Source organism: Trachypithecus francoisi, unplaced genomic scaffold (genome assembly GCF_009764315.1).
Source record: "Trachypithecus francoisi isolate TF-2019V2 unplaced genomic scaffold, Tfra_2.0 Lachesis_group11, whole genome shotgun sequence".
In the NCBI taxonomy this organism is placed as follows: Eukaryota; Metazoa; Chordata; class Mammalia; order Primates; family Cercopithecidae; genus Trachypithecus; species Trachypithecus francoisi.
In genome coordinates this window covers 20,927,234-20,955,192 of record NW_022681456.1, presented here as the reverse complement: position 1 = coordinate 20,955,192, position 27,959 = coordinate 20,927,234, and the positions used below count along the sequence as shown (strand labels likewise).

The 27,959-nt window shown below is 45.7% G+C and overlaps 1 protein-coding gene across 9 annotated transcripts in view; it reads right to left on the bottom strand.

Annotated features, from left to right (window-relative positions):
• HECTD4 (HECT domain E3 ubiquitin protein ligase 4) overlaps nt 1-27,959 on the bottom strand; it is a 230,032-nt gene that overhangs the window by 33,948 nt on the left and 168,125 nt on the right. For all 9 annotated transcript variants that reach the window (XM_033220529.1, XM_033220530.1, XM_033220532.1 and 6 more), the window contains exons 49-60: nt 24,507-24,670; nt 21,904-22,141; nt 20,414-20,550; nt 19,796-19,922; nt 16,069-16,206; nt 14,271-14,407; nt 10,667-10,827; nt 4,310-4,491; nt 2,730-2,935; nt 2,321-2,451; nt 1,818-2,023; nt 40-219 (exon numbers count right to left, since the gene is read on the bottom strand). In XM_033220529.1, the coding sequence (XP_033076420.1) occupies nt 40-219; nt 1,818-2,023; nt 2,321-2,451; nt 2,730-2,935; nt 4,310-4,491; nt 10,667-10,827; nt 14,271-14,407; nt 16,069-16,206; nt 19,796-19,922; nt 20,414-20,550; nt 21,904-22,141; nt 24,507-24,670 (2,007 nt within the window). The remainder of the gene's footprint in view (nt 1-39; nt 220-1,817; nt 2,024-2,320; nt 2,452-2,729; nt 2,936-4,309; nt 4,492-10,666; nt 10,828-14,270; nt 14,408-16,068; nt 16,207-19,795; nt 19,923-20,413; nt 20,551-21,903; nt 22,142-24,506; nt 24,671-27,959) is intronic.

Genomic DNA, 27,959 nt, shown 5'->3' with positions numbered 1-27,959 from the left:
CACACCCTAGATTCCGATCCCCAGGGAAGGCAGCCTCACCTAGCAGCTCCACCACCTGCAGGAGGACGGATGTCGGAATGGTGTCAGGCTCATCTTCGGACTTTCCTTCACTGTCCTCTGATTTCCAGGACAGCAGCTGCTCTGCGAAGGCCATAGCCAGTGGGAACTCCAGGGGCAGGGAATGTAACACTAGAACTGCTCCAGGAGGTGGAGACACCCCTGCAAGAAGCACCCAGGAGGAAAGCAGGTGATTGGCAGCACCTGACCCAAATAAGCCTCACAAAAGATCCTGCCGGGTGTGCACGCAGAAACAGGGCTGGAGAGCCCACCCACTCATCTGCTCCAGGATGAGGACACATAACTCCCGACACTCTGGACAGTGGGCTGCAGGGACACGAGGAGATGGAGGCTATCCCTCCAGGGAGTCCACTTACTGGGGTGGATTCAGCAAATGGGACAAAGGGCAGAGATGAGAACAGAGGACACACACTTGTCATTCAGTTAGATACCAACCAGAATGGGGACAGTAAGTAACACTTTAAAAGATGCCTCACTGGGATATTCCCAGCTTGGTAAAGAAATAATCAGTCCTTTGGTATGGCTGCAATCCCACTAAGACCATTATGCTTATACAGTGGACTAGCAAGGGGTCCCCAAGACTTAAGACTACTGGCACCTTGGGTTTTGATTATCTTATCACCTTTTGTCACTGCCATGGCCTACGTGTGACCAAAGCTGTCTACAGTGAAAGGAAGAAGGTCCAAGGCTTGATCCCCCTCACATCCTGCACTGTACCCCAAGCCCCTCTATAAACACCAGTCAGACAGAAGTCAGGGCATCAGAGGGCTTTGGACAAGTCAGATGCAAACCACATTGGCTTGTGTACTCTGGGGTGAATGTTTACGTGGTGATAATTGTGGAATGACAGAGATCCTCTGTTTTAAATGTTAAGTTTAAAATACAGCTAGTATAGGCAAAATACTATGAAAAACAGACTCTAATAACAAAGACCATAAAGTTGTTTAGCAATGACCAAATCACTTAAGAAAAGTCCTTTCATTTCATTCCCTAAGATGCAGTGTCTCAAGGACTGGGGCTGTGGAGAAGCCCAGGCCTGTTATTTTGGCTAAAAGTTCATATATGTTTTCTGTCTCTGGCAAACACGTGTCAGTCTTTTCCTGTCAAGCATGCCAAGAAGGAGCAGTGCAGGCCTGTGACAAGGATTTCCTTTCTTTTCTGTGCACAGTCAGATACAGAGCCAGCGGGCCCTGGTGCATACAGAGGACAGGCAGTGACGGCTTCAGGGCATGTGGAGGCAGAGCCCTCATCTAACTCTAAAACCATGGAGGCTTCAAAAAATGCCCAGGAGATGAGAGCAATCGAGCTTCCAGTTAGATGAGGAGCAGACGCTCACAGTGGCCAGTGCCCTGGTGAGCCATGTTGAGAATCTGGTTAATGAGAACTCAAGGAATGGCAACTGGGATTATCATAGCCTGAGTCAGCTGTAAGGTTGTGATTGCTCTGGTTATATCATTCTAAACAGACACATCTCAGCACACACTTGTGAAAAGAAATGAAATCTCCAATGTAGTCTGGACAGCATCTGCCAGGCCTTCCCTAGGTAGGAAAGATAAGTCTTTTAATTTACTGCCTCTAAAAGAAACAGCAGTTTCTTCTAGAAGAAGTCCCAAGAAGTCCTATTCTTTATCAATAGGAATTGGAACATGCAAGGTACACAATTCATTATAGCTTCACAAAGAAGGCAAGCGGAGAATGACTCCAGTTGTTCTCATCACGACAAGCTGCTGGAGACTCACCCAGTTTGATGTGGACCCTGTCTGTGGAGAGGACCACAGAGGGGTACTGGTCAGCGGTGGGGGGAGGTGCAAGCCCAGTGTTGGCCGGGGAGGCGTCCCGTGGGTAACAGGCAGCCTCGATGAGGTTCAGCTGGCCATTTCGCTTCACTTTGTGGCCGAGGCCGTATACAAGCACCCGTGCCCATGGCGCCTTGTACAGAGAGGAGCTGAGAAAGAGGGATGGGTGGGTGTTAATACAGGGTCTAGCCACGCACATGGGGACAGGCAGCATTGCCTTCTCACCAGGGGACATTAGATGAGAACTGGGCCCAAGTCATTTCCACCACACTTTAGAAGGTCATTCTTTATAGACTAATTCCCCAAACACAGAAATATGGAGAGAACTGTAAGTCATTTGCATTAAAGAATCAAAGTGATTTGAATTTTTTTCCTTGGCCAGTTTCACTAGAATTTATTTAGCTTTCCTCTCCCCATCACCATCTTCTTGAGAACAGGCAACTTACTCTTTGCGGAATCCAGATTGACTTTCTTTACAAGACACAACAACAAAAGCTGCCCCAGGGAAATTCACGTCCATGTTGACTTTGGATTCGGAAATTGGGAACTCTTCGGAGGGGAACTGCTCTGGTGCTGTCTGCAAAGAGACATTGAATAAGGAAAGCCACGGGCTAAACACAGGGACAGCATTTCATCTTCTCATCTCACATGGCCCAGGAAATCAGCCAAACGACTAAATAGCCCTCTGGAAGGAAGCAACCTACAGATAAGATAAAGCAGAAGAGCTTCTAGGAAAAGGAAATTGAGAGGAATGGGAACTTGGAGGGGAAAGGAGAGTCATTTTCAGCAAGCCAGTGAGACTCCCAGTTAAAAACGGTTAACCACACTGCAGGAACATGAGCTTTAGACTTCTACCTGCAGGAAAGAGCAGATCTGTTTCGTCAGCTCTAAAAGGCTCTCTTCGCCCTGGTGCAGGGTCCGGGTGATGGCCACGTTGAGCCACTCTCTCACTGTCTGGGAGTTGCCCTGGTAAAAGAGGTCCGTGGCGGAGCAGTTCTGGGAATGGATGCAATGCTGTAAAGACTGCGCGAGGAGGATCGAGCTGGAGCTGATTGTGCCGTCTGGGGACGGAAAGGAAACAGAAGTTGACAAGAATCAAAGCAGCCAGTAGCTGCGAGAGTCTAAGTAACAGACAATGAATAACCCATCCAGAAACCCCAGATGGGAGGGTTATCCTGGATATGATGTCCTGGATAACAGATGCCGGCAATCAGATCCTCTGCTTCAGGATGGTGGAGGGGGATCCAGGAGATCAATGGGCTTCATATTTTTGCTTTCTTTTCAGCTGTGAAACTGTTTCCTAAAATAAAATCTACAGAGAGGCCCAGGTCTATGAAATATATCAAATGGGGCTGCTTGGATCCAGGGGTTCCCAGAGCCTGACCTATCTGACTATCCTGGCCCGCCCTTGCAGGGTACCTCAGGGCAGAGCCTGTAGAGAAGCTTGTTAGATCATCATGGCAAAACTTCTGCCACCACACTTGATGCTTTCCAGGTATGTTTCAGGGCATCTAAGTTCTTGGGGTGGGCTGTAGACCCCAGGTGCTCATATGGGCCAGTAGAGATGTAGGGCATACATGCCCTGGCTGGGTGGGACCCCACAGTTGTGAGCTGGCGGGCAGCTACCCAGGATGCTGACTGGGCTTAGAATGCTACCTGCAAGTGAGCTTTGAGGGGTGCCCCTGCCTGCCTCACCTCTTTTTTTTTTTGAGAGAGAGAGTCTTGCTCTATTGCCAGGCTGGAGTGCAGTGGCATGATCTCGGCTCATTGCAACCTCCGCCTCCTGGGTTCAAGTGATTCTCCTGCCTCAGCCTCCCAAGTAGCTGGGACTACAGGCACCCACCACTACGCCCAGCTAAGACCTCTTGTTCCCATCTTAGTTGCTGGGAGATCAAGGGGGCAGGTCAGAGGCTGAGATGCCAGGGGAAGACAGAAAGGGCCCCTCAGTCCTGGACGGGGCTGAAGGCAGACTCATCACCTGGCATTCACTGGGTAGCAGACACAGCCCTCATGCCAAGGGCACACAGGCTGGCCTTTGGAACAGCCTCACCAGAACTTATAATGAACCAAATAGGTCTGCTTTGGAGGACGCTGATGACAGGAACATTCCCTTTCTTTCTAATGTCAAATACAATGTCTGTGGCAACAATACAGTGACTTGGCTTCATAAATAATACTTAATTTTCTTTGATCCACAATTATTCTGGAAAACTCGATGAATGCTTAACAGAGTAATGACTCAAGAGAGTAATCCATTACATTTTCAAAGAGTGAGAAAGCCCTGCCAGGAGAATCCCAGTTCCTGGGTGCAATTTCTCACGTGAGCCTATGCGCACAATGAGGCACTTCTCGCCCTCACGCGGAAATGACTACACTATGTACAGCACCCGCCTGGTGCTGAGTTCCAGAGTGACAGCAGCAAAGCCAAGTTTTACCTGGGAGGGGAGGCGCGAGGAGCTGATTGGACAGCAGCTGCAAGTGCTCCAGGGTAATGTCCCGGATGGCAGGGATGTGGAAGAGGCGGGTGAACAAGTGAGGCAACTTGGGGGCGAAGATATTGAGCAGGGCCATACGGCAGTACAGCCTGGCCAGCGCAGCCTCACAGCGCAGCAGCTCCCTGCAAGGGAAAAGGTAGATGCTCAAAGCCCTGATGCTCTGGCCCCCATACTGGGACCAGGCCGCAGGTTCTGAAGGGAGAGGATCCCATCTCAGGCTTTCCTTCCAGCCTGATGTTCCAAACCCTAAGGGGGAGTCACTTGAGTTTTAAACAAAAGTCACATTGAGTTATATTGTTATGTTTGATTTTTCCCAGCTCAAAAAATCACTGTAGAGAAAAAAAAAAAATACACGTCCACACAAAAATTTGTACATGCATGTTTTTCGCTTTTGTTTTCCTTTTCGAGACGGAGTCTCACTCTGTCGCCCAGGCTGAAGTGCCATGGCACGATCTTGGCTCACTGTAAGCTCTGTCTCCCAGGTTCACGCCATTCTCCTGCCTCAGCCTCCCAAGTAGCTGGGACCACAGGCTCCCGCCACCACGCCTGGCTAATTTTTTGCACCTTTAGTAGAGACGGGGTTCTACTGTGTTAGCCAGGACGGTCTTGATCTCCTGATCTCGTGATCCGCCCGCCTCGGCCTGCTAAAGCACTGGAACCACAGGCGTGAGCCACCGCGCCCGGCCCACATGTATGTTCATAGTAGCATTATTCATAATAGCCAAATAGTGATAAGAACTCAAGTGTCCACTAACTCAATGGTAAGTCTATACAATGGAGTATTATTCAGCCATCAAACAGATGAAAGACTGACACATGCCACAACAGGAATAAACCTTGAAACATCATGTTCAGTGAAAGACACCAGATACAAAGGGCCACCTATTGGACTCCATTTCTGTAAATTGTCCAGAGGAAAATGCAGAGAAACAGAAAATAGACTGGTGGTTGCCAGGAGATGGTAGGAAAGGAGGATGGGAAGTAACTGCTATGGGTATGGGGTTTCTTTTGGGGTGATAAAAATGTTCTAAAATTGATTGTGGTAATGGTTGGACGACTTTGTGAATATAATAAAAACCACTGACTTGTGTACTTTAAATGGATGAATTGTATGGTATGTAAATTATATCTCAAAGTTATTACAAAAATACCAATGTGGGCATTTTTGTATGCGATAAATCTGTGAAGTGATTGGCATTCAACTTGAATAACAGCTCATTAGTGCCTAAGCACATCTTACGGGGCCAGGTGCAATGGCTTACACCTGTAATTCTAGCACTTTGGGAGGCCAAGGCAGGAGGATCACTTGAGTTCAGGAGTTTGAGACCAGCCTGGGCAACATGGTGAGACTCCCTCTCTACAAAAAAATAGAAATCGCCCTGTAGTCTCGGCTACTTGGGAGGCTGAGGTGGGAGGACTGCTGAGCCCAGTAATTGGCGGCTGCAGTGGGCTATGACTGTGCCACTGCACTCCAGCCTGGGTGACAGAGCAAGACTTTCTAAAAAACAAAAACCTAGGCCCCAAACTCACTCTGAAGCCACGGGGGTCATTTGATATTCCTACTGACTCTAATTAAATTTAATGTTGGTGTATCATAATTCAAATTTAGGTGTAATGGCAATTAAAGAAACAACCCCACATGGAACACCTGATGAGTATGTGTGTGAAGTGAAGAGAAACAAAAAGAAGGCGGCTAAGAAACTACATCGTAGGTAGTTTCTTCCTTATCAACACCAGTCTGTGTGGTTCTCATGTCAGGATGAACAATAAACACACTTCTCCTGTCTCCTCCCTCCTTGGAAGCCCATGTGGTCACTGTATTAACAAAGCACATTAGGACCATGGCAGCAAAACTGGTAAGGACTGAATGGGCAAGCTGAGAACCCCACAGTTCTCTCCATGGCTTTCACCTCAGACTTTATAGGCCAGAGTTACCAGGGACAGAACTGTCTGTTTTGTTTTCTTGGGCTTTTTTGAGACGGGTCCTGTTGCCCAGACTGGAGTGCAGTGGCGTGATCATAGCTCATTGCAGCCTTGACCTCCCGGACTCAAGCGATCCTCCAGCTTTAGCCTCTTGAGTAGCTGGGACTACAGACATGCACCACTGCTCCTAGCTATTTTTTTCTTACTTTTGTAGAGACATGGTCTCTCTCTCTCTCTCTCCTTTTTTGAGATGGAGTCTTGCTCTGTCACTTAGGCTGGAGTGCAGGGGTGTGACCTCGGCTCACTGCAACCTCCGCCTCCCAGTTTCAAGTGATTCTCCTACCCTGGCCTCCCAAGTAGCTGGGATTACAGGTGTGTGCCACCATGCCTGGCTAATATTTGAATTTTTAGTAGAGACGGTGCCTTACCATGTTGGCTAGGCTGGTCTCGAACTCTTGACCTCAAGTGATCTGCCCACCTCGGCCTCCCAAAGTGCTAGGATTACAGGTGTGAGCCACCGTGCCCAGCCGAGACAGGGTCTCTCTGTGTTGCCCAGACTGGTCTTGAACTCCTGGGCTCAAATGATCTTCCTTCCTCGGCCTTCCAAAGTGCTAAGATTACAGGCGTGAGCCACTGCGCCTGGCTATGAGCTTGCTTCGGGTCTGACCTGCAGCCCTGGTTTGGACACTGTGCACTGCTAATGCCTCTGAAGCCACTGCTGCTCTAGCCTCTGTTTTCCAAAATCCTCTTTATTTATTTAAAAAACGTTGGAGACAAGGTCTTGCTCTGTTGCCCACGTTGGAGGACACTGGTAATCACGGCTCACTGCAGCCTTGAACTTCTGGGCTCAAGCAATGCTCTCGTCTCAGCCTCCCACTTAAAGAGCTGGGACTATAGGTGTGTGCCACCAAGCCCAGCTCACCAAAGTCTTCTTTAAAACCACTGTGAGCGCTTTAGCACAGAAAACAATCTTGATGAAAATCTGTGCTAGGACCAGAAATCCAACCACTGAATGATCACACAGATCTGCATGGCATGTTTTCTATGTCTTCCAATACCAAGACCACTGCATTAACACCGAGTAAACGTCCTATACTTGTAAGTTGACTGTAGCTCTACAAGGACTTTCTTGCCTTCTCTCTCAGTTGCTAGTCAGCAGTCAACAGGTTTCATCTATCAAAGATGTCTGCTAAAAAATATGACCAAAAGACTTATTAAATAAAGCTTTAAAAGCTTTTAATTACCATGTTGACATTCAAGCATGTATGTTTGGGGACCTTTTCAGCATCTGTTTTGGGTCTACAGTGTGTGTCAGGGCCTAGCTTAGGCACTGGGGACTCTAGCAACCTCTGCCTCCTGGGATCAAGTGATTCTCATGCCTCAGCCTCCTGAGTAGCTGGGACCATCAGCACATGACACCAGACCTGGCTAATTTTTGTATTTTTAGTAGAGATGGGGTTTCACCTGTTGGCCAGGCTGGTCTTGAACTCCTGGCCTCAAGTGATCCACCCACCTTGGCCTTCCAAAGTGCTGGGATTACAGGTGTAAGCTGCCGCACCCAGCCCACAAGAACAAACTTTAACAAACAAGCAAAATAACAGCAGTAAAAACATCAGGTCCTGGGAGAGCATTAAAATACTGTAGTTTCCTGACAAAGAGCACCTGGACAGTCACCTCAGATGGTGAGGGCAGAGCTTTTGGAAGAGGTGAGTATTCACTGAGATCTGAATTACAGAATGAGACAGTCAGGGGGAACTCGGGCCATCCTTAAGGAAGAAGCACATTAGCTGTGTGAGCACCACAGATGAGGGGCTGCCAAGCTCAGAGGCTCCTGTGGGGTTTTGTGAGGCAGGTTAGGGTTTGAATGTACTCGATGAGAAGGTGTGCATTAGAGGAGGGAGAGCTGATTTCTGTGTCTAAAAGATCGCTCCAGCTGTTGTGGAGAGGAGAGCCGAGGCCTGGGCTGTTGTGGTGGAGGTGGGAATGGAGACATGTGCAGATGAGGACATATTTTGGAACAGTCAATGGCACTTGCCGACAGCTCTCTTGAGGAAAAAGGATGGCTCGTGGCACCCCTTCCAGATATGGGGAGGCCAGTGGTAGAGGAGATTTTGGGGAAAAATTCAGATTCTACCTCACACACTAAATTTTAGGGGCTTATGAGATTATTTGTGAGTTAAGGGTCAACAAAACCGTATCCTTGTCTACCTCAGAACTGCCTTTGGTTAAGCTGTTTTAAAGTCAGTTCTTCTGAAAACGTGACAAAGAATGTCGGCAACATCACAAGGCACTGCTTATGATACCAGTGACCCCTCACAGGCAAGCTGTGTCTAAATGGGGAGGACTGTGAAGAACATTCTTGGTGGGAAGCCACAGCTTTGAGGCTTCTGGAGCATGGTGATGCCTGTAACTGGGCATGCCACTTGCTCGAATCCCTGGAAGTCATGCCTGTGGAGTGTTCACAAGATATATCAGCTTGGATTAGGACATGGGGCTGTTCAGTTACTGGCTGCAGGAGCTCTGCCGTGGGACATTTCTTCTTCACACTGGAGTTGACACTTGGGTAGGTATGTTGGTGGGGTCAGTAGGTAGGGTCAGGGAATAGTCCCTGAACTTCTTTTTTTTTTTTGAGACGGAGTCTCGCTCTGTCGCCCAGGCTAGAGTGCTGTGGCCAGATCTCAGCTCACTGCAAGCTCCGCCTCCCGGGTTCACGCCATTCTCCTGCCTCAGCCTCCCGAGTAGCTGGGACTACAGGCGCCCGCCACCTCGCCCGGCTAATTTTTTATATTTTTTAGTAGAGACGGGGTTTCACCGTGTTAGCCAGGATGGTCTCGATCTCCTGACCTCGTGATCCGCCCGTCTCGGCCTCCCAAAGTGCTGGGATTACAGGCTTGAGCCACCGCGCCCGGCCTAGTCCCTGAACTTCTATGTGGACAACTGTGAGGACTCCTGTTGAAGAAACATTCGTGATGTTGCCTGTGGTATGCCTACTTCCTGTCCTGTATCTTCCTAAGTAAAGCTAAGAAGGTCACGTGTGACCTATTTTGGTCTTGTGAATTTGATTGACTCATTGAACTTAAGATCACCTAAACGCTGCAATGCAATCTCAAGCGGAGATGGTCTATCTCAAGAGGTCTTGCCGTCTAGATAGATAAACATATCTGAAGTTCCAGTGAGAGATGAGAGCTGGTGATACACTCAACTTGGTTCAAAATTGTCAACATCATGAGAAATTGTGATGGCTAATGGATGAACAGCATGAAAAATAGTTTCTGGAAATTTTTATTAGAGAACTCCATTTATTATTATATTTTCCTCTGAATTATTGCAAGAAATTTTAAGATGGAAAGGAATAATTCTCAGGGGAATTGGTAATGGTGAATATGAGGGAGCTTTGCCAGATCTTTATGTTTCAGCCCACTGAGGGCAGGCACATGCCTCCAACACCTTCTCTTCTCTTCTGGAAGCCTGCACGGTGCTAGGCACATAGAAAGCACTCAAGCAATACCTGATCAGCTTCATAGGGAAAGGAGCTTACACTGTATCTGGACATCTTCTTACCTTTTCTTGACTTGCTTTACTCTCCGTAACTTTCTCCACAACGCTCTTCCAATCTGTGGAATGTGATGGCTATTCATCCATTAGCCATCACAAATTCTCACGATGTTGACAATTTTGAACCAAGTTGAGTGTATCTCCAGTTCTCATCTCTCACTGGAACTCCAGATACGCTTGTCTGTCTAGACGGCAAGACCTCTTGCTGTCTCCGCTTAAGACTGCATTGCAGCGTTTGGGTGGTCTTAAGTTCAATGAGTCAGTCAATCTCTAGCTACCCAGTAGTCCCCCCAAATCACAGCAGGGTGCTTGTTGCATAAGCCAGATGATTCTAGATTCCCCAACTTTTTTTTTTTTTTTGAGACGGGGGTCTCTCTTTGTCACCCAGGTTGGAGTGCAGTGGCACAATCTCAGTTCACTGCAATCTCCGTCTCCCGGGTTCAATAGATTCTCCTGCCTTAGCCTCCAGAGTAGCTGGTATTACAGGTGCCATCACCAAGATCGGCTAATTTTTGTATTTTTAGTAGAGATGCTATTTCACCAGGTTGGCTGGGCTGGTATCAAACTTGTGACCTCAAGTGATCTGCTCATCTGGGCCTCCCAAAGCGCTGGGACTATGGGCCTGAGCTACTGTGCATGGCCCCTAGATCCCCTGACTTTTCTTCACACCTCCTGCAATTTTGCTGTTATCTTTATTAGCTGCCTTCTCTAAGTGTTAGCTTTGAAGGAAAAACTTTCTTGCCGAGGATAAATGGTACATGTGGTAGAGTGAGGTTGGTGGAGTTCTGTGACCCAGTAGAAAGAAGGGCCCAACTGTACCTGTGAATCTGAAGGTTGGTATTGTCCAGTGTGACCAGCCCATTGGTGGCAGTCCTTCGGTAGCCTGCTGGGGGCCTTTCCAACATATCAATAGGATACCAGTATCGCACCAGCACACCTTCACTGCGGAGGTATGTTTCTACCTGCACCAATTCATTCACCTACAATAGGAAAAGAAAACGTCTGTTTGTGCTGTTTGCTTTTGTTTTCCATGTGTACGTGTATGTGTGTGTGTGTGTGTGTGTGTGTGTGTATTTTTAGTCCAGGCTTTTAGGTTTTTTTTTTTTTTTTTTTTTTTGAGGCGGAGTCTCGCTCTGTCGCCCGGGCTGGAGTGCAGTGGCTGGATCTCAGCTCACTGCAAGCTCCACCTCCGGGTTTACGCCATTCTCCTGCCTCAGCCTCCCGAGTAGCTGGGACTACAGGCGCCCGCCACCTCGTCCAGCTAGTTTTTTGTATTTTTTTTTTTTTTTTTTTGAGACGGAGTCTTGCTCTGCCACCCAGACTGGAGTGCAGTGGCCGGATCTCAGCTCACTGCAAGCTCCGCCTCCCGGTTTACGCCATTCTCCTGCCTCAGCCTCCCGAGTAGCTGGGACTACAGGCGCCCGCCTCGTCGCCGGCTAGTTTTTTGTATTTTTAAGTAGAGACGGGGTTTCACCGTATTAGCCAGGATGGTCTCGATCTCCTGACCTCGTGATTCGCCCGTCTCGGCCTCCCAAAGTGCTGGGATTACAGGCTTGAGCCACCGCGCCCGGCCAGTTTTTTGTATTTTTTTAGTAGAGACGAGGTTTCACCGTGTCAGCCAGGATGGTCTCGATCTCCTGACCTCGTGATCCGCCCGTCTCGGCCTCCCAAAGTGCTGGGATTACAGGCTTGAGCCACTGCGCCCGGCCGCTTTTAGGTATTATAATGTGTAACTAATTGCAATTTCATAGACAAAACAAATGAAAGCGAATTCACAATACATTGTTGAAACACATAAGTAATCTTATTACTATATAAACTTGCTATATGCTTTTCTAAGAAAATAACAAAATAAACATCAGAAATCAGAGATCTTATTTTATTTTTTTTGAGATGGAGTCTCACTGTGTCACCTAGGCTGGAGTGCAGTGGCGTCATCTTGGCACACTGCAGTCTCCGCCTCCCAGGTTCAAGAGATTTTCCTGTCTCAGCCTCCCGAGTAGCTGGGACTATAGGCACTCACCACTGTGACTAGCTAATTTTTGTATTTTTAGTGGAGACGGGGTTTCACCATGTTGGCCAGGCTGGTCTTGAACTCCTTACCTCAAGTGATCCACCTGCCTTGGCCTCCCAAAGTGCTGGGATTACAGACGTGAGCCACCATGCCCAGCCAGGAATCACAGAGATTTTAAATGAATTCTTAAATATAAATGTGAATTAACGACATACTAGAAAGGCCAAAAGCCAGTTATTTAAAAAAAAAACAACAACTTCAATCAAAATAAAAACATTACAAGATAATATATACATAAACACACACACAACCAGACTAATATATATCTATATATTTATACACATATATAACCAGACTATAGCAATAAATGCTAGTTTCATGCCATTGATTTAGTCTAAGTTCAAAGACATCTGCTTAGTACTGAGTGTTTTAGTTTTTCCATACCAGATGGAAAATTTTAATTGATACAATAAAGATTTTCAATGTAATCATAAGTTAGCAATTTAAAGAGAATAGTGCTATATTTCCAGCATACACTATTGCTAGGTAAAATGTATGTTTATTGTTTTTATGTTAATAATATCTTAAAAGGAGGGAATCTGTCTGATATCTCTATTTTATTGCTAGGAACATAAAAAGTAAGCTCATATATATGCATTTTGGATGCAAATACCAATGCAATTTTCATTTAGGGATTATTAAAATGGAGAGAAATTACCATAGAAACAACAGAATGATTACTATAAGGACATTTCTATTTTTCTAACTTTTATTTTCACACATTTAGATTGCTCAAAAATATTGTCAGTAATGTATTTTCTTATAATCAGAGTCAGAAGTTTGCATCAGAAGGCAGTGGGAGATTAACAGTATTATTGATGGAATTTTCCATTTGAAAGTTCACCTCAGTGACTACCGGTCACTAGCCCCTCTAAACAAATTTAATGAGTTAAATTACATTCTGACAAAATAGTCAGATGATGTAATTTTTTTTTTTTTTGAGACAGAGTCTTGCTCTGTTGCCCAGGTTGGAGTGCCATAGCATGATCTCGGCTCACTGCAACCTCTGCCTCTGGGGTTCAAGCAATTCTCCTGCCTCGGCCTCCCAAGTAGCTAGGATTACAGGTTCGCGCCACTATGCCCAGCTAATTGTTCTATTTTCAGTAGAGATGGAGTTTCATCATGTTGGCTAGGCTGGTCTCAAGCTCCTGACCTCAACTGATCCACCTGCCTCGGCCTCCCAAAGTGCTGGGATTACAGGCATGAGCCACCGCACCTGGCCTAAAGATGTACATTTTTTCAAGGTAAATTTCAAAGCATTAATGGAATCTAATATCATCTGTATCTCTCTAGACAGATACCAAAGTTTATATCTATGCAGTGATTGATAATATTAATATTTTATCAGAGACTCTCAGGCTTGATCTGCATATTATTTCACCAGTTTTTCCTGCATAGGAAGCTTCTCAAATACAAGGATGTGCATGCAACCTCAGAATCACAGTCATGGCTTTCAAACAGAGTCTCTTTTCAAAAGAAAGCTTTGGCCTTGTCCTCTCTCACTCTCTTACTTCTCTGCCCCTACCCCTAAAAGTCCTAGCTGTGTCCTAGGAGGGAGCTTTGCAAAATGGAGGAGGAAACTACTGATCCAGTTTAATACACTCATTTTACAGATACAGAAATTGAGGCTGAGAGATTCAGTGAGATGATGTGATCAAAATGACACAACTTTTTTCTTTTTCTCTTTGGAGAGAGGGACTCACTCTGTTGCCTAGGCTGGAGAGCACTGACGCCATCACAGCTCACTGCAGCCTTGACCTCCCAGACTCAAACAATCCTCCCACCTTAGCCTCCCACATACCTGAGACTACAGATATGCCCACCATGACTGGCTAATTTTTTGCAGCGACAGGGTCTCACCATGTTGCCCAGGCTGGTCTCGAACTCCTGGGCTCAAGTAATCCTCCTTTCTCGGCCTTCCAAAGTGCTGGGATTACTGGCCCCATGCCCAGCCTATTTCTTTGATTTGTGTCTCTATGACCACCATGACAATGACAGATCAACCATTCATCAAGGACAATGGGGACTTTTCCCTGGGAACTTAGGTAGATACAATGCAGGAACAGTCTGAACGTGCTGGACAGAAAATAATGGTAGAGGTGGTGTGGTCTGAAGGCACTGACAGCTTTGAGACTGGACAGCCTCCTATCTACTGTCAGCCCTGATCTGAGTCCCTGAGGAGAGCTCAAGCAAGTCAATTGGCATTAGAGCATTTTTGCTTTGTGTCTTCGTCCTTAATTTGAAGAGAAACTTATCTGTATAATCACTTTTTAAGGTACTTGAGAATCTGGGCATGACAGTCTCAGTATACATAAAATAGCTTATTAATCAGAATGGCTGTTCACTCACTGAATCAACATCTAAGACGACTCCATGAAGCCCAAAGGTTTTCAGCATCCCTCGGATGGCAAATTTTGGCAGAGCAGTTCCAACAGCACTGCTGGCTACATTATTGCTGTCTGGAGAGCGGGTTACTACTGTGAGACCTGAGGAGTGTAGAGGGAGAAGCTTTTCAGGAAAAAGTACCACTGCATCTGGGTTCTTACATTTAGCATCTAAAATAGCTCTCCAGATAAAAATAAAATAATAAAATACAATGAAATAAAATAGCTCTATGGGCTTCAACAGAACCGTTTTGTTATAACCAAGCAAGAACACAACTCAGTCGGGAAGGTAATATAATAGAACGTTGTAAAAGCTGTTACAATTCAAGAATAAAAAGACAAATAAGCCAGTTTAAAGTGGGCAAAGAATTTTTTGTTTGTTTTTTGAGACAGAGCCTTGCTCTGTGGCCCAGGTTGGAGTGCAGTGGTGTGATCACGGCTCATTGCAACCTCTGCCTCCCAGGTTCAAGTGATTCTCCTGCCTCAGCCTCCGGAGTAGCTGGGATTACAGGCGTGCACCACCAGGTCCGGCTATTTTCTATATTTTTAGTAGAGATGGAGTTTCACCGTGTTGGCCAGGCTGGTCTTGAACTCCTGGCCTCAGGTGATCTGCCTGCCTTGGCCTCCCAAAGTGCTGGGATTACAGGTGTGAGCCACCGCCCCTGGCCAGTGGGCAAAGAATTTGAATAAACATTCCTCCAAAGAGAAATGGAAAGATACAAATGAAAAGGTGTTCAACATCATTAGTCATTAGAGAAACGCAAGTCAAAGCCACAATGAGGTACTATCTCATGCCCACTAAAATTGCCAAAATAAAAAAGACAATTAATAACAAGTGTTGGCAAGGATGTGGGGAAACTGGAGCCCTCGGTGTAATCGCTTTGGAAACTAGTTTGGTTGTTCTTCAAAAGTTAAACATAAAGTTACCATGTGATACAGCAATTCTACTCCCACATATATACCTGAGAGAAATGAAAACACATATCTACACAAAAATGTACACACAAATTTCATAGCAGTATCAGTAGTAGCAGTAGATTAGTGGTTCCCAGAGGCCAGGGGGAGGGAGGAATGAGAAGTGATGAGGGCACACGATTTCTTTTTGTGGGGATGAAAATGTTCTGGAATTAAATAGAGGCAATGTTTTGATGGTTGCATAGCTTTGTGAATACACTAAAACCACTAAATTGTATACTTTAAAAGGGTATTTTATGATGTGTGAATTACATCGCAAAAAAAGAGAGATGAAAAGTAAATATATATTCCCCCTGCCTTGCCTACGATGTTCTGGTATTTTTATGAAGGTCTTCTGGTAACTCTAAAAATAGTGGTTTTCAATTATCTTTTTTTGTGCTTTTCTGTATTTCCCTCATTTCTTTAAAATATGCAATAGATTTTTAACCAAAGAGAATACATTTTATTAAAATTCTAAAAAGCCCAGTTTAGCCATGTGCATGTGGTTTATCATCTCAGAATACAGGGGACTAAGCCTGAGAGGCCCATCTGTAAACCTCAGCCTGGGCCCTACCTCTCTTCTTGTGCAGCTGCCTGCCCCACTCAGCTAATGCTACTGAATTCTGGGAAGCGGGAAGGGCTCCACCAGGGTTGCTCTAGGGCTTCACATGGGGTGTGTGGAAGAGGTCAGCTCAAAGAGTAAGGAGAGTCACCCTAGAAGAGCTACCAGCTGCTTGTGCACATTAAGGAAAATTCAACCTCTCATTTCAAAGGAAATTTCATAGGTGGAGTAAGGAGGAAAGCAAAACCTTTTCGAACTTTATCAATTGTGAACTTGTTTGCTTCGTCTTTAATGTCTTCAATGGTGGGAAGATAAAGGTCTCTTGGGATGCCACCATTCTCTTCATAGAGAAATTCAACCGTCTGTCGGGCAATATCCACCATACCTAAAAAATATAACAGCACTGGGTAACTCCCCAAAGAATACACACAGATCAACCACGACACTAAGTTACATGCAGAGTGAAATGATAAGGGAATCTTTCAAACACTGTTTATGGGAGTATGTAATCCTTTGGCAAAGGAAATTATGCAGTATCTACCATGTTTGGAATACTAAATGCACTACTTTTAGGAATGTCTCAAATCTTTTCCACAGAAATATAAGCATTAAGGCCAGACACAGTGGCTCACACGTGTAATCCCAGCACGTGGGGAGGCTGAGGCAGGTAGATCACTTGAGGCCAGGAGTTCAAGACCAGCCTGGCCAACATGGTGAAACCCTATCTCGACTAAAAATACAAAAAGTAGCCAGGCATGGTGGTGGGCGCCTGTAATTGTAATCCCAGCTATTCGGGAGGTTGAGGCAGGAGAATCGCTTGAACCCGGGAGACAGAGGTTGCAGTGAGCCAAGCTGGCGCCACTGCACTCCAGCCTGAGCGACAGGGAAAGACTCCATCTCAAAAAAAAGAAAGGCCAGGAGTGGTGGTTCATGCCTGTAATCCCAACACTTTGGGAGGCCGAGGTGGGTAGATCACCTGAGGTCAGGAGTTCGAGACCAGCCTGGCCAACATGGCAAAACCCTGTCTCTATTAAAAATACAAATTAGCTGGGTGTGGTGGCAGATGCCTGTAATCTCAGCTACTTGGGAGGCTAAGGCAGGAGAATTGCTTGAACCCGGGAGGTGGAGGTTGCAGTGAGCTGAGATTGCGTCATTGCACTGCAGCCTGGGAGACAGAGTAAGACTCTGTCTCAAAAAAAAAAAAAAAAAAAAGAAAGAAAGAAATACAAGCACTAGTGTGCAAAGGTATGGCTAAAAATGGTCCATTATTTTGCAGTTATTTCATATTCGTTAACTCAAAATAACAAATTACAGGACAAACGGAGAGGAAGAAGAAAGTGAGGGTAACATTTCTTTTTCTTTTCTTTTCTTTCTTTCTTTCCTTTTTCTTTTCTTTGAGACAGAGTCTTGCTGTGTTGCCCAGGCTGGAGTGCAGAGGTGCAATCTCAGCCCACTGCAACTTCCATCTCCCAGGCTCAAGCGATTCTCATGCTTCAGCCTCTCAAGTAGTTGGGATTACAGGCGCGCACCACTACACTTGGCTAATATTTTTGTATTTTTAGTAGAGATGGGTATTTTTAGTAGAGATGGGGGTTCACCATGTTGCCTGGGCTGGTCTCAAAACTCCTGAACTCAAGTGATTCGCCTGCCTTGGCCTCCCAAAGTGCTGAGATTACAGGTGTGAGCCACTGTGCTGGGCCATGTTTATTTCTTTATATATTTTTGTACTGTTTGATTTTTACTGCAATAAACACATGTTGCTTGTTTAGGAGAGAAAGAGGGCTATATGAGCTTCTTCTATCCACTTACTGAGATTGCTCTTTCTTCCCAGAGAAAGAACATACGATTATGTTTGAGAGCAATAGCTACTATTGATTAATAAACCAAGAAAATAAATGTCCAAAGACCTAGGAGGAAAAGCATTATGGGAGGAAAGCAAAATGGGCACAATTCCTCCATATCCTGTTGTCACCTTAGGCCCCATAGCACCCAGGACGTTGTGGGTGAAAGGGCAGGTGTTGGCCGGGCGCGGTGGCTGAAGCCTGTAATCCCAGCACTTTGGGAGGCCGAGACGGGTGGATCACAAGGTCAGGAGATCGAGACCATCCTGGCTAACACGGTGAAACCTCGTCTCTACTAAAAAAATACAAAAAACTAGCCAGGCGAAGTGGCGGGCGCCTGTAGTCCCAGCTACTCGGGAGGCTGAGGCAGGTGAATGGCGTAAACCCAGGAGGCGGAGCTTGCAGTGAGCTGAGATCCGGCCACTGCACTCCAGCCCGGGCGACAGAGTGAGACTCCGTCTCAAAAAAAAAAAAAAAAAAAAAAAAAAGAAAGGGTAGGTGTTGGTCTGGGGCGGTGGCTCACACCTGTAATCCCAGCACTTTGGAGGCTCAAGTGGGAAGACTGTTTGAAGCCAGGAGTTCAAGACCAGCCTGAGGGACATAGCAATACCCTGTCTCTACAAAAAATAAAAAAATTAGCCAGGCATGGTAGTGAGTGCCTGTAGTCCCAGATACTGGGGAAGCTGAAGCAGGAGGATCTCTTGAGCCCAAGAGTTTGAGGCTGCAATGAGCTATGATCACACCACTGCACTCCAGCCCAGGTAATATAGAGCGAGACTCTCTCAAAAAAATAATTTAAAAAGTGGGTGTTGATATAATCTGCTTTTTATTTTTATTTATTTATTTTTTTGAGACGGAGTCTCGCTCTGTTGCCCGGCTGGTGTGCAGTGGCACAATCTCCACTCACTGCAAGCTCCGCTTCCTGGGTTCATGCCATTCTCCTGCCTTGGGCTCCCAAGTAGCTGGGACTACCAGCGCCCACCACCACTCCTGGCTAATTTTTTGTATTTTTAGTAGAGACGGGGTTTCACCACGTTAGCCAGGATGGTCTCAATCTCCTGACCTCGTGATCTGCCTGCCTCGGCCTCCCAAAGTGGTGGGATTACAGGCGTGAGCCACTGTGCCCAGCCTGGAACTTGTTTTTTTTAGTACAAGGCCAAACTCCATCCCACCTATCTACCATTCTTTTATTCACTGGTCTTACTGTAAGGAAAAAGTATGGCAATTTTCTGAGCAGAGTTTAAAAGGGGGCTGTGATTAGAGACAGATGCTTTTGGAAATAAGTGTTAGAATAAACAAGAAATTGTGGCCTAATATTATAAGATTAGGGAACAATAATCTTTGCAATGTTTCCAAAAGGAACAGTGGGTATAAGAAAAAAATACCATTTGTTTGTTTATTTATTTATTTATTTATTTTTTGAGACAGAGTCTCGTTCTATGTTGCCCAGGCTGGAGTGCAGTAGCACAATCTTGGCTCACTGCCGCTTCTGCCTCCTGGGTTCAAGCGATTCTCCTGCCTCAGCCACCGGAGTAGCTTGGACTATAGGCGTGTGCCACCACACCCAGCTAATTTTCTATTTTCAGTAGAGACGGGGTTTCGCCATGTTGGCCAGGCTGGTCTCAAACTCCTGACCTCAGGTGATCCACCCACCTCAGCCTCCCAAAGTGCTGGAATTACAGGCGTGAGCCACCATGGCCGGCCAAAAATACTGTTTAATAAGCAGAATCAGGGAACAGTGAGAGACTGCCATATCAACCTTGCAGAGCACAAATTCCATTTTAAAGATGGGGAAAGCCCAGAGATGTTAAGTAATTTTCTTAAGTCCACACAGCTGGTAAAGAGTGTGACTTCAGATGTGACTGTTAACCACCAGACCACAGAGTTTCCCATTATAACCACTCCAGCTTCATTGCAGCAGCCCATCAACCCAAAATATTCAGGTAAATTGACAAGCAAATCAAAGTCCAGCAATGAAAACAAAAGATCAGAGTTCACTAAAGGTAAGATCAAAGACACTGTTAAGTCTGGTGCAACATTAGATGAGTCTCTCCTGATTTACGTTCTGATTTTCATGCAACTCTTCACTTCAAGTCATGAAGTAACCTCCTTAGCGAACAAAAAGTACCAGACCTAGTTGTAAGGCTCCCTTTATCTGGTCCAGGCCTGATTTCCTCTCTGCTTCATTGCGGAAGCGTCTTCGGATGGTAGGAAAAACCTTGGTCTCCCATGCTTTCACCAGCAGGGCGTAGTGGTCCTCCTGGAAGGAGAAGGAACCTCATGAATGGAGAAGGAACACCTGGTGCAGGTATCATTGTTTCCCTAACTTACAGCCCTCACCCTGAGGTCTTCACCCCACTTAAATGCCAGTAATAGAAAGATCAGGCATGGACCCCTGTACTAGACACACCCCCAGATGCCAGGGCAGGGAACAGCAAGACTAGGGTAAGCTCTTCCTTTCCCTCTAAAGAAGCCATAGAAGCATTGTCACAGGATTCTGAACTATTGCAAAGCACTTCACTTCTCCTGGATCTTAACTGGGCAAAATGGCCCAACGGATATCGCTATTGATAGAGGTTTAGAAAAATGAACACTCTAAGGTTCATTCACTGTTCAAGCACAATGATGTCACTGAGAGTAACAACACCAGTTTTACACTCGCACATCAAAATCACTCCGTGAGGCTTGTCCTAGTCACCAGGGAGCTAAGCAAATGCTGCTGAGTCCTGATCTAAGCCGTGGGTCTCTTACCTGTGGGATGTCATCATCGTCATCATCATCGCTCTCATCATCTGCAATGGGAGGTGGGTGAGGGTCTGGGCCAGAGGTGATGAAATTCTCATAGCTGAGCTCGACTTTATAATGACAGGAGGTGTCACTATCATATTCTGTAACAGAGCACAAGGACAGTGAATTCTAAACAAGAGCAGGCTAGAAAAATCCTTAACTTCTTACCCTTAGACAAACCAGATTATCTTAATTTGCATGATAGGAAGACTCCTAGTATGCTGAGGAATTTTAAATCACAGAGTCTAGGAATAACTAATTATCTATAATTACCCCAAATCCTAAAATAGTTTTTATGAGTATAATTCATTCAATTGAGAGAAGAATTTAGAAAGTCCTTCACTATGGATAGAACTAAACAGACCTTTTTTTTTTTTCAGACAGAAGCTCACTCTGTTGCCTAGGTTGGCATGCAGTGGTGCGAAGACAGCTCACTGCAGCTAAACCTCCTGGGCTCCGGTCCCACCTGAGTGGCTGGGACTACAAGTGTGTGCCACCACACCAGGCTATTTTTAAAATTTTTTGTAGAGACAGGGTCTCACTGTGTTGCCTAGGTTGGTCTCCATCTCCTGGATTCAAGCTACCCTCCTTCCTTGACCTCCCAGTGTTGGGATTATAGATGTGAGCCATGGTGCCTGGCCCTAAACAGAATCTTAAAATAGTTTGCAAACCAGTATCCCAAGGGCCAAATATGGCTTGCAGACATCCTTACTTTGGTGAGCTGTTTAATTTTATGACAAAATTGTTACAAGTAATTATAAAAGGTTTTTTTTTTTTTTTTTTTTGAGATGCAGTTTCACTCTTGTTGCCCAGGCTGGAGTGCAATGGTGCGATCTCGGCTCACTGCAACCTCCACCTCCCGGTTCAAGCAATTCTTCTGCCTCAGCCTCCTGAGTAGTTGGGATTACAGGCATGTGCCACCACGCCCAGCTAATTTTGTATTTTTAGTAGAGACGGGGTTTCTCCATGTTGGTCAGGCTGGACTCGAACTCCCGACCTCAGGTGATCTGCCCACCACGGCCTCCCAAAATGTGGGCATTAGAGGTGTGAGCCACCTTGCCCAACCATCATAAGAGTTTTTAGTGCACATCTATATACCCATTGCCTAGCATTTTATTATTCTGTGATTACCTCAATTTTAGGACAAGTTTTGAAAATGAGTAACACGTGACATGAGGAGACTTCATACAAAGTGCTGGGGCTCTACTGGTCTTGCACTGGCTGCCCTGAGGCATAGCAGGCTTCCCGGAAAAGGGGATGAACTTTGTGGTCTGCTGTGCTTCCTCCTGCTCCCCACCTTCTTTCACCAGGCCTGTGACCCCATTACCAATGGGCACTTGAGTTGGCAATTCCTGATTGTATTGAGGATGCTCAAGTGCAATGGGTTTATGGAATTCATAACATTCACGGTCTCAGGAAGCCATGGAGGCAGTAACTCCCAGGAGGTGACTTACGTTGCTGAGCGGTGGCCACAGCAGCAATCCGGCATGGTGGCCCATGAGTGCCTGGGTCTGACGCAATACTGGTGCCAGCATCATTGTCACTGTCAGATGCCATGGCGAAGGGCAGGGCCTCGAAGTTAGCGCTAATCTCTTCTGCTAGGTCGGTGCACAGGTCGGCAGCATTGCGGTGGGCCTGCCCTTCTGCGTAGGCAAATGGCCGGGAGCCAAAGTTAGCTCGGGTTTTGGTGTTCTGGAAAGGAGACCAAATGAAGGATTTGGAAAGACTTAGGTTTATTTTTATTTTTGCAAGAGCCCAAGGTGCAGCTCACTAAACGTCACCTTGGAAGAATAGCCTGAGGTGTGTGCTGGCATGAGAAACCAGGCGGGGGCTGAAGGGATTGAACACACCTGCCCTCAGAGCCCTGTATAGCCAGCCCTGCCTCTCCGTCCCTCACCTCACACTTTCATGCACTTTGCTGCTCAAACGCATTGACCTCTCCTGTTTCCAACACTGCTCCTCTCTACCTGATACTGCTCCTCTCTACCTGACACCAGCACCCATGCTGTTCCTTCCACCTGGAATATTCTTTTGTCCAACTTTGCCTAGTTAAGACCAGCTAATAATATTCCAGACCTGGCTCAAGCAGCACTTCTTCAGATTAAGAGATACAAGATCAGATGTGCCTGCCACTTGCTTCCAGGAAGTCTGTGATTCTCATTCACAGCATTTATTAGTCTGTGATTACATACATACACATGTATATTTATGTGATTATTTGGTACTGTCTTATTCCTCCAACTGATCATAACCCAATGAAGACAGAGATCGTATCTGTTTTCCTCACTGCCATATACCCGGAGCTTAGCATAGTGCTTGACTAGAGTAAGTGTTCAATAAATATTCGTTGAATGCATGAATGGAACAGGCTGAGAAATGCTGCTTTAAATTATTGGCATCATTAATTCACTCAACAAATAAAGAGATAAAAGATGGTATCAGAGGCATGGTACAGGGCCAGATCCTATACGACCTTATAGATTATTTTTTTAAAAGATGGAGTCTTGGCCGGACGCGGTGGCTCTTGCCTGTAATCCCAGCACTTTGGGAGGCCGAGGTGGGCAGGTCATGAGGTCAGGAGTTCGAGACCAGCCTAGCCAACATGGTGAAACTCCATCTCTACTAAAAATACAAAAATTAGCCTGGTGTGGTGGTGTACATCTGTAATCCCAGCTACTCCAGAGGCTAAGGCAGGAGAATTGCTTGAACCTGGGAGGTGGAGGTTGCAGTGAGCTGAGATTGCGCCATTGCACTCCAGCCTGGGTGACAAGAGCAAGACTCCGTCTCAAAACAAACAAACAAAAAAGATGGAGTCTCACTATGTTGTCTAGGCTAGAGTGCAACTGACTGTTCATAGGTGCAATCATAACGCACTGCAGCCTGGAACTCCTGGGCTCAAGTGATACTCCCACCTCAGCCTCCAGAGCCACGGGGACTATTCTGGCACCACTACACCTTGCATCTTGTAAGTCATTATAAAGACTTGGGCTTTTAAAATGCATGACACAAGAAGCCACTGACTGGATAGTGGCATTCCAACTAACATTTTAAAAAGATCATTGTGATTGCTGGGTTGAAAAGACATGTATTATCTTAGAGATGTCCTGAAGGGGGAAAAAAAAAAAAAGATAAGACGTGAACAGGCAAGAATACAGGCTGGGAGAGGAGTTAGACCACTGTGATGAGCTACCCAAGGGAAGATGGTGGCAGGGTGGGAGGAATGGGAGAAGTGGTCAGATTCTAGATACATTTTGAAGGTTAGAAACAAGATCTGCTGACAAGTTGGATGTGAAGCAGGAGAAAAAAGAGGAGTCAAGGAGAATATCAAGGTTTTTGGCCTTAGCAACTAAAAGCATGGAGCTGACATTTCCTGAGATGAAGAAGACTGGGGAAGTGGCGGTTTTGGGTTTGGGGAAGAGTTAGGCTCAGTCTCGGTCATGTTAACCTTGACATGCCAATAAGGCATCTCTTTAGAGATGCTGCCCAGGCTGCTGGGTATGTGAGCATGGAATTTAGGGAAAGGTCTGGAATAGAGATATGGATTTGTGAGCTACCAGCATGTAGTAAGTAATAATGTTCCAGAACACTGGATATTAATAGATGCTCCTTAAGAAACAAGAGTTCCATCATTAAATATGTATGGGGATGCTGGTTAACTAAGTTGAACTTACAAATCTTTACTGAAAGATCTCTCCAAGTTTCTGACATACTGAGCAACCAAAGAGAATCATTTTCAAAATTTACTTGATCATGGAATCATTTTACTGACATTTGAAAGAACTCTAGTGTTCCTTGCATTGTTGTCTGGGAAAGGTTGCTAAAAAGATGTCAAGGCAATGAAGCACTAAGTTCCTGATATAGCATCATTCAATCTAAGACTGTGGGGTCAACACAAAGGAAGGCAAGCATTCGCTCAGGCTGGCTCTGCCCTTCCTCTGCCACTGTGTACCAATATTATGTACAACGATGGCCTGTTTGCTCCCTTTCATTTTTCCATGTCTAACAGGAACAGGTGACGAAGGAGAATTTGTTTTCCTTTCCCAATAAGGTAACCTGCCTTTTTCTGAATGTGAACCACTGGCCACATGCCACCAGAGACGTCTTCGAGATACGGTGAGAGGCGCTGCCCGCAGTACGTGAAGTACACCCGGCCCTTGGCTGGCTGTCCCGGAGGAGGTGGAGTCCCCTCGGTTCTCTCCCAGCCAATTCCTGCCACGTCACCTATAGCAGAGAATGGGAAGGAAAACACATTTTCTCCCTCTTATTAAGTAAAATTTAAATTTGCAACCAGAGTATCACCCTACACATCACTGACTATTTATGCCCTCATTTACTTCTGAAATGGACATGAAGTTATTGTATTTCTTTATTTACCGAGATGGAGTCTCACTCTGTTGCCCAGGCTGGAGTATAGTGGTGCCATCTCGGCTCACTGCAACCTCTGCCTCCCAGGTTCAAGCAATTCTCCTGCCTCAGCCTCCAGAGTAGCTGGGATTACAGGTGCCCACCAGCATGCCCAGTTAATTTTTGTATTTTTAGTAGGGGTTTTGCTGTGTTGGCCAGATTGGTCTCGAATTTCTGACCTCAGGCAATCCACCTGCCTCGGCCTCCCAAAGTGCTAGAATTACAGGCGTGAGCTACCGCACCTAGCCTAAGTTTTTGTATTTAGATATAAAGGAACATAACAGAAACAACCCATTTAAAGAAGCTGTCAGAATTTTTTAGAAGGAAAATGCCTAGTGTCTGTGTTAAATCAGTTACCGCAATTACATATTAAATTTAGCCTTTATTTTCCTGGCAGGCAAGACAAAAATGAAAAACACTAGGTACTATTTTTGAAATAGAAAAATTGGAAGTTTTTCTTTTTTGACACATGGAGGATTACTTATGACAAACAAGTAAAAAGGTAATAGTAATATCATCTCCGGTGGAATATTCAGAAATGGCCTTAAAATATATAATTTAAGGCCAGATGTGGTGGCTCATGCCTGTAATCCCAGCATTTTGGCAGGCCAAGGTGGGAAGATTGCTTGAGCACAGGAGTTCAAGACCAGCCTACGCAAAACAGTGAGATCTCGTCTCTACAAAAATACAAAAATTAGTCAGGCATGGTGGTGTGTGCCTATGGTCCCAGTTACTCAGGAGGCTGAGGTGGGAGGATCACTTGAACCCAGGGGGTCGAGGCTGCAGTGAGCTATGATTGCACCACTGCACTCTAGCCTGGGTGACAGAGTGAGACCCAGTTTCAAAAAAAAAAAAAGAAAAGAAAAGAAAAGGCCAGGCGCGGTGGCTCAAGCCTGTAATCCCAGCACTTTGGGAGGCCGAGACGGGTGGATCACGAGGTCAGGAGATCGAAACCATCCTGGCTAACACGGTGAAACCCCGTCTCTACTAAAAAATACAAAAAACTAGCCGGGCGAGGTGGCAGGCGCCTATAGTCCCGGTTACTCGGGAGGCTGAGGCAGGAGAATGGCATAAACCCAGGAGGCGGAGCTTGCAGTGAGCTGAGATCCAGCCACTGCACTCCAGCCTGGGGGATAGAGCAAGACTCCGTCTCAAAAAAAAAAAAAAAAAAAAAGAAAAGAAAAGAAAAGAAAAGAAAAAAAAATACATATATAATTTTAAACTCCACTCACAATGTAAGCTAAATATAGACCATTAAATTCCATTAGGTTCCCTACTTATAAGCATTTAAGGCATTTTGCAAAAAGTGAAGGTAACTAACATAATCCAGGCTGCTATCTGACAAGATGACTGGACACTGAGGTAGGACTCACAGAACCAAGAGGAGCCTGTCAATCATATCAGCTTCTCTTACATCAGCTGTCTCAAGCAAGCTGCTAGCATGTGTGGCCTTATAATCTATCTTTTCTAAACTCTGCAATAAGTGGATGAAGTTCTAAGGTGCTGTTTTGATCACAGAGTCTCCTATGGCTTAGGTACCATAGGAATGCGAGCTTCCCAATAGTCGGGGACTTGTCATTGTTCGCCACGGCATCCCCAGGGGCCAGAAGAGGGCCTAACAGGTAAGAGATGCTCAGCAAGTATCTGCTGATGAATGGAAGCCCATGTATTGGTAGAGGGGTTGAGATTCTGTTACACAGATTGGGTTGTAATTCCTATTCCTTTGCAGACACATTTCTCTAGGAAGAGGGTAGTCTGTATGCCCGTGGTCCAGTCCTAAATGTTCTCAAAAAGCAAAACTGATAAAATAACAAATACAGCAACAAGAAAATAAAAACACTGAAAACGCTCCCCCACCCTACCACTGCCCCCCACCCCGCCCCACACACCCTTTTGTGTTTAAAGCACTTAGGTAAGTACTCTGCTGAGATGTCTGAGTTCTGCTTTGTGAAGTAAGAGAAAAACTACTTTGCCCTGAAATGATTTCCAAGTCATACCAAGACTTGGCTTGAGTAAAAACACTATGCTGCCAGGGGCCGGGTGTGGTGGCTGACACCTGAGAGCCTAGCACTTTGGGAGGCTGAGGCAGGCAGATTACTTGAGGTCAGAAGTTTGAGACAGCCTGGCCAACATGGTGAAATGCCATCTCTACTAAAAATACAAAAATTAGCTGGGCATGGTGGCAGGCACCTGTAATCCCAGCTATTCGGGAGGCTATGGCAGGAGAATTGCTTGAGCCTGGGAGGTGGAGGTTGCAGTGAGTTGCGATTGCACCACTGCATCCAGCCTGAGCAAGACTCCATTTCAAAACAACAAACAAACAAACAAACAAACAAAACACACACACACACACAAAAACCACACTGTGCTCCCAGGAAAAGTGTAATTTAACAAGCAGCTCCCTTAAGGACAAGTGATGGCAAAAGTACCCTCCAGGCAGCTACAAGAGGTTACCTATTGGAGTGACTTCATATTCCCCATCTCATCATCCCAGACTGCTTACTAAGTTTATCAATTTAAGTTTTATTATAGATGAAGCCTAAGATGTATTGTCTAAAAATAAGTAACCAACATATTCGGCTGCTTCAAATGTCAGCAGGACAATTCTGTTTTTTTGCTACAGCTGGAGTATGTAGGGCCAATCCTAATTCAACTACTATATAGATCTAGTTATTTACACAGAGGCTAAAAAGAAGGAGGAAAGGGTTCTTTATTGAGTTGACTGTCTATGTGACTGAAACATAGAGGCAGAATATTTATCAAAGCTTGACCAGATGTTTATAGGCTATATCCACCAATAAGGTATTTCTCTCTCTCTCTTTGTTTTTTGAGATAGGGTCTCACTCTATCACCCAGGCTGGAGTGTAGTGGTATGATCACAGGTCACCATAGCCTCAACCTTCTGGGTTCAAGTGATTTCCCTGCCTCAGCCTCTCGAGTAGCTGGGACCACAGGCATGTGCCACCACTAATTTTTGTATTTTTTTGTAGTAATGGGGTTTCGCCATGTCGTCCAGGATGGTCTTGAACTCCTGGGCTCAACTGATCCTCTTGCCTCAGCCTCCCCAAATGCTGGAATTATAGGCGTGAGCTACTGTGCCTGGCCT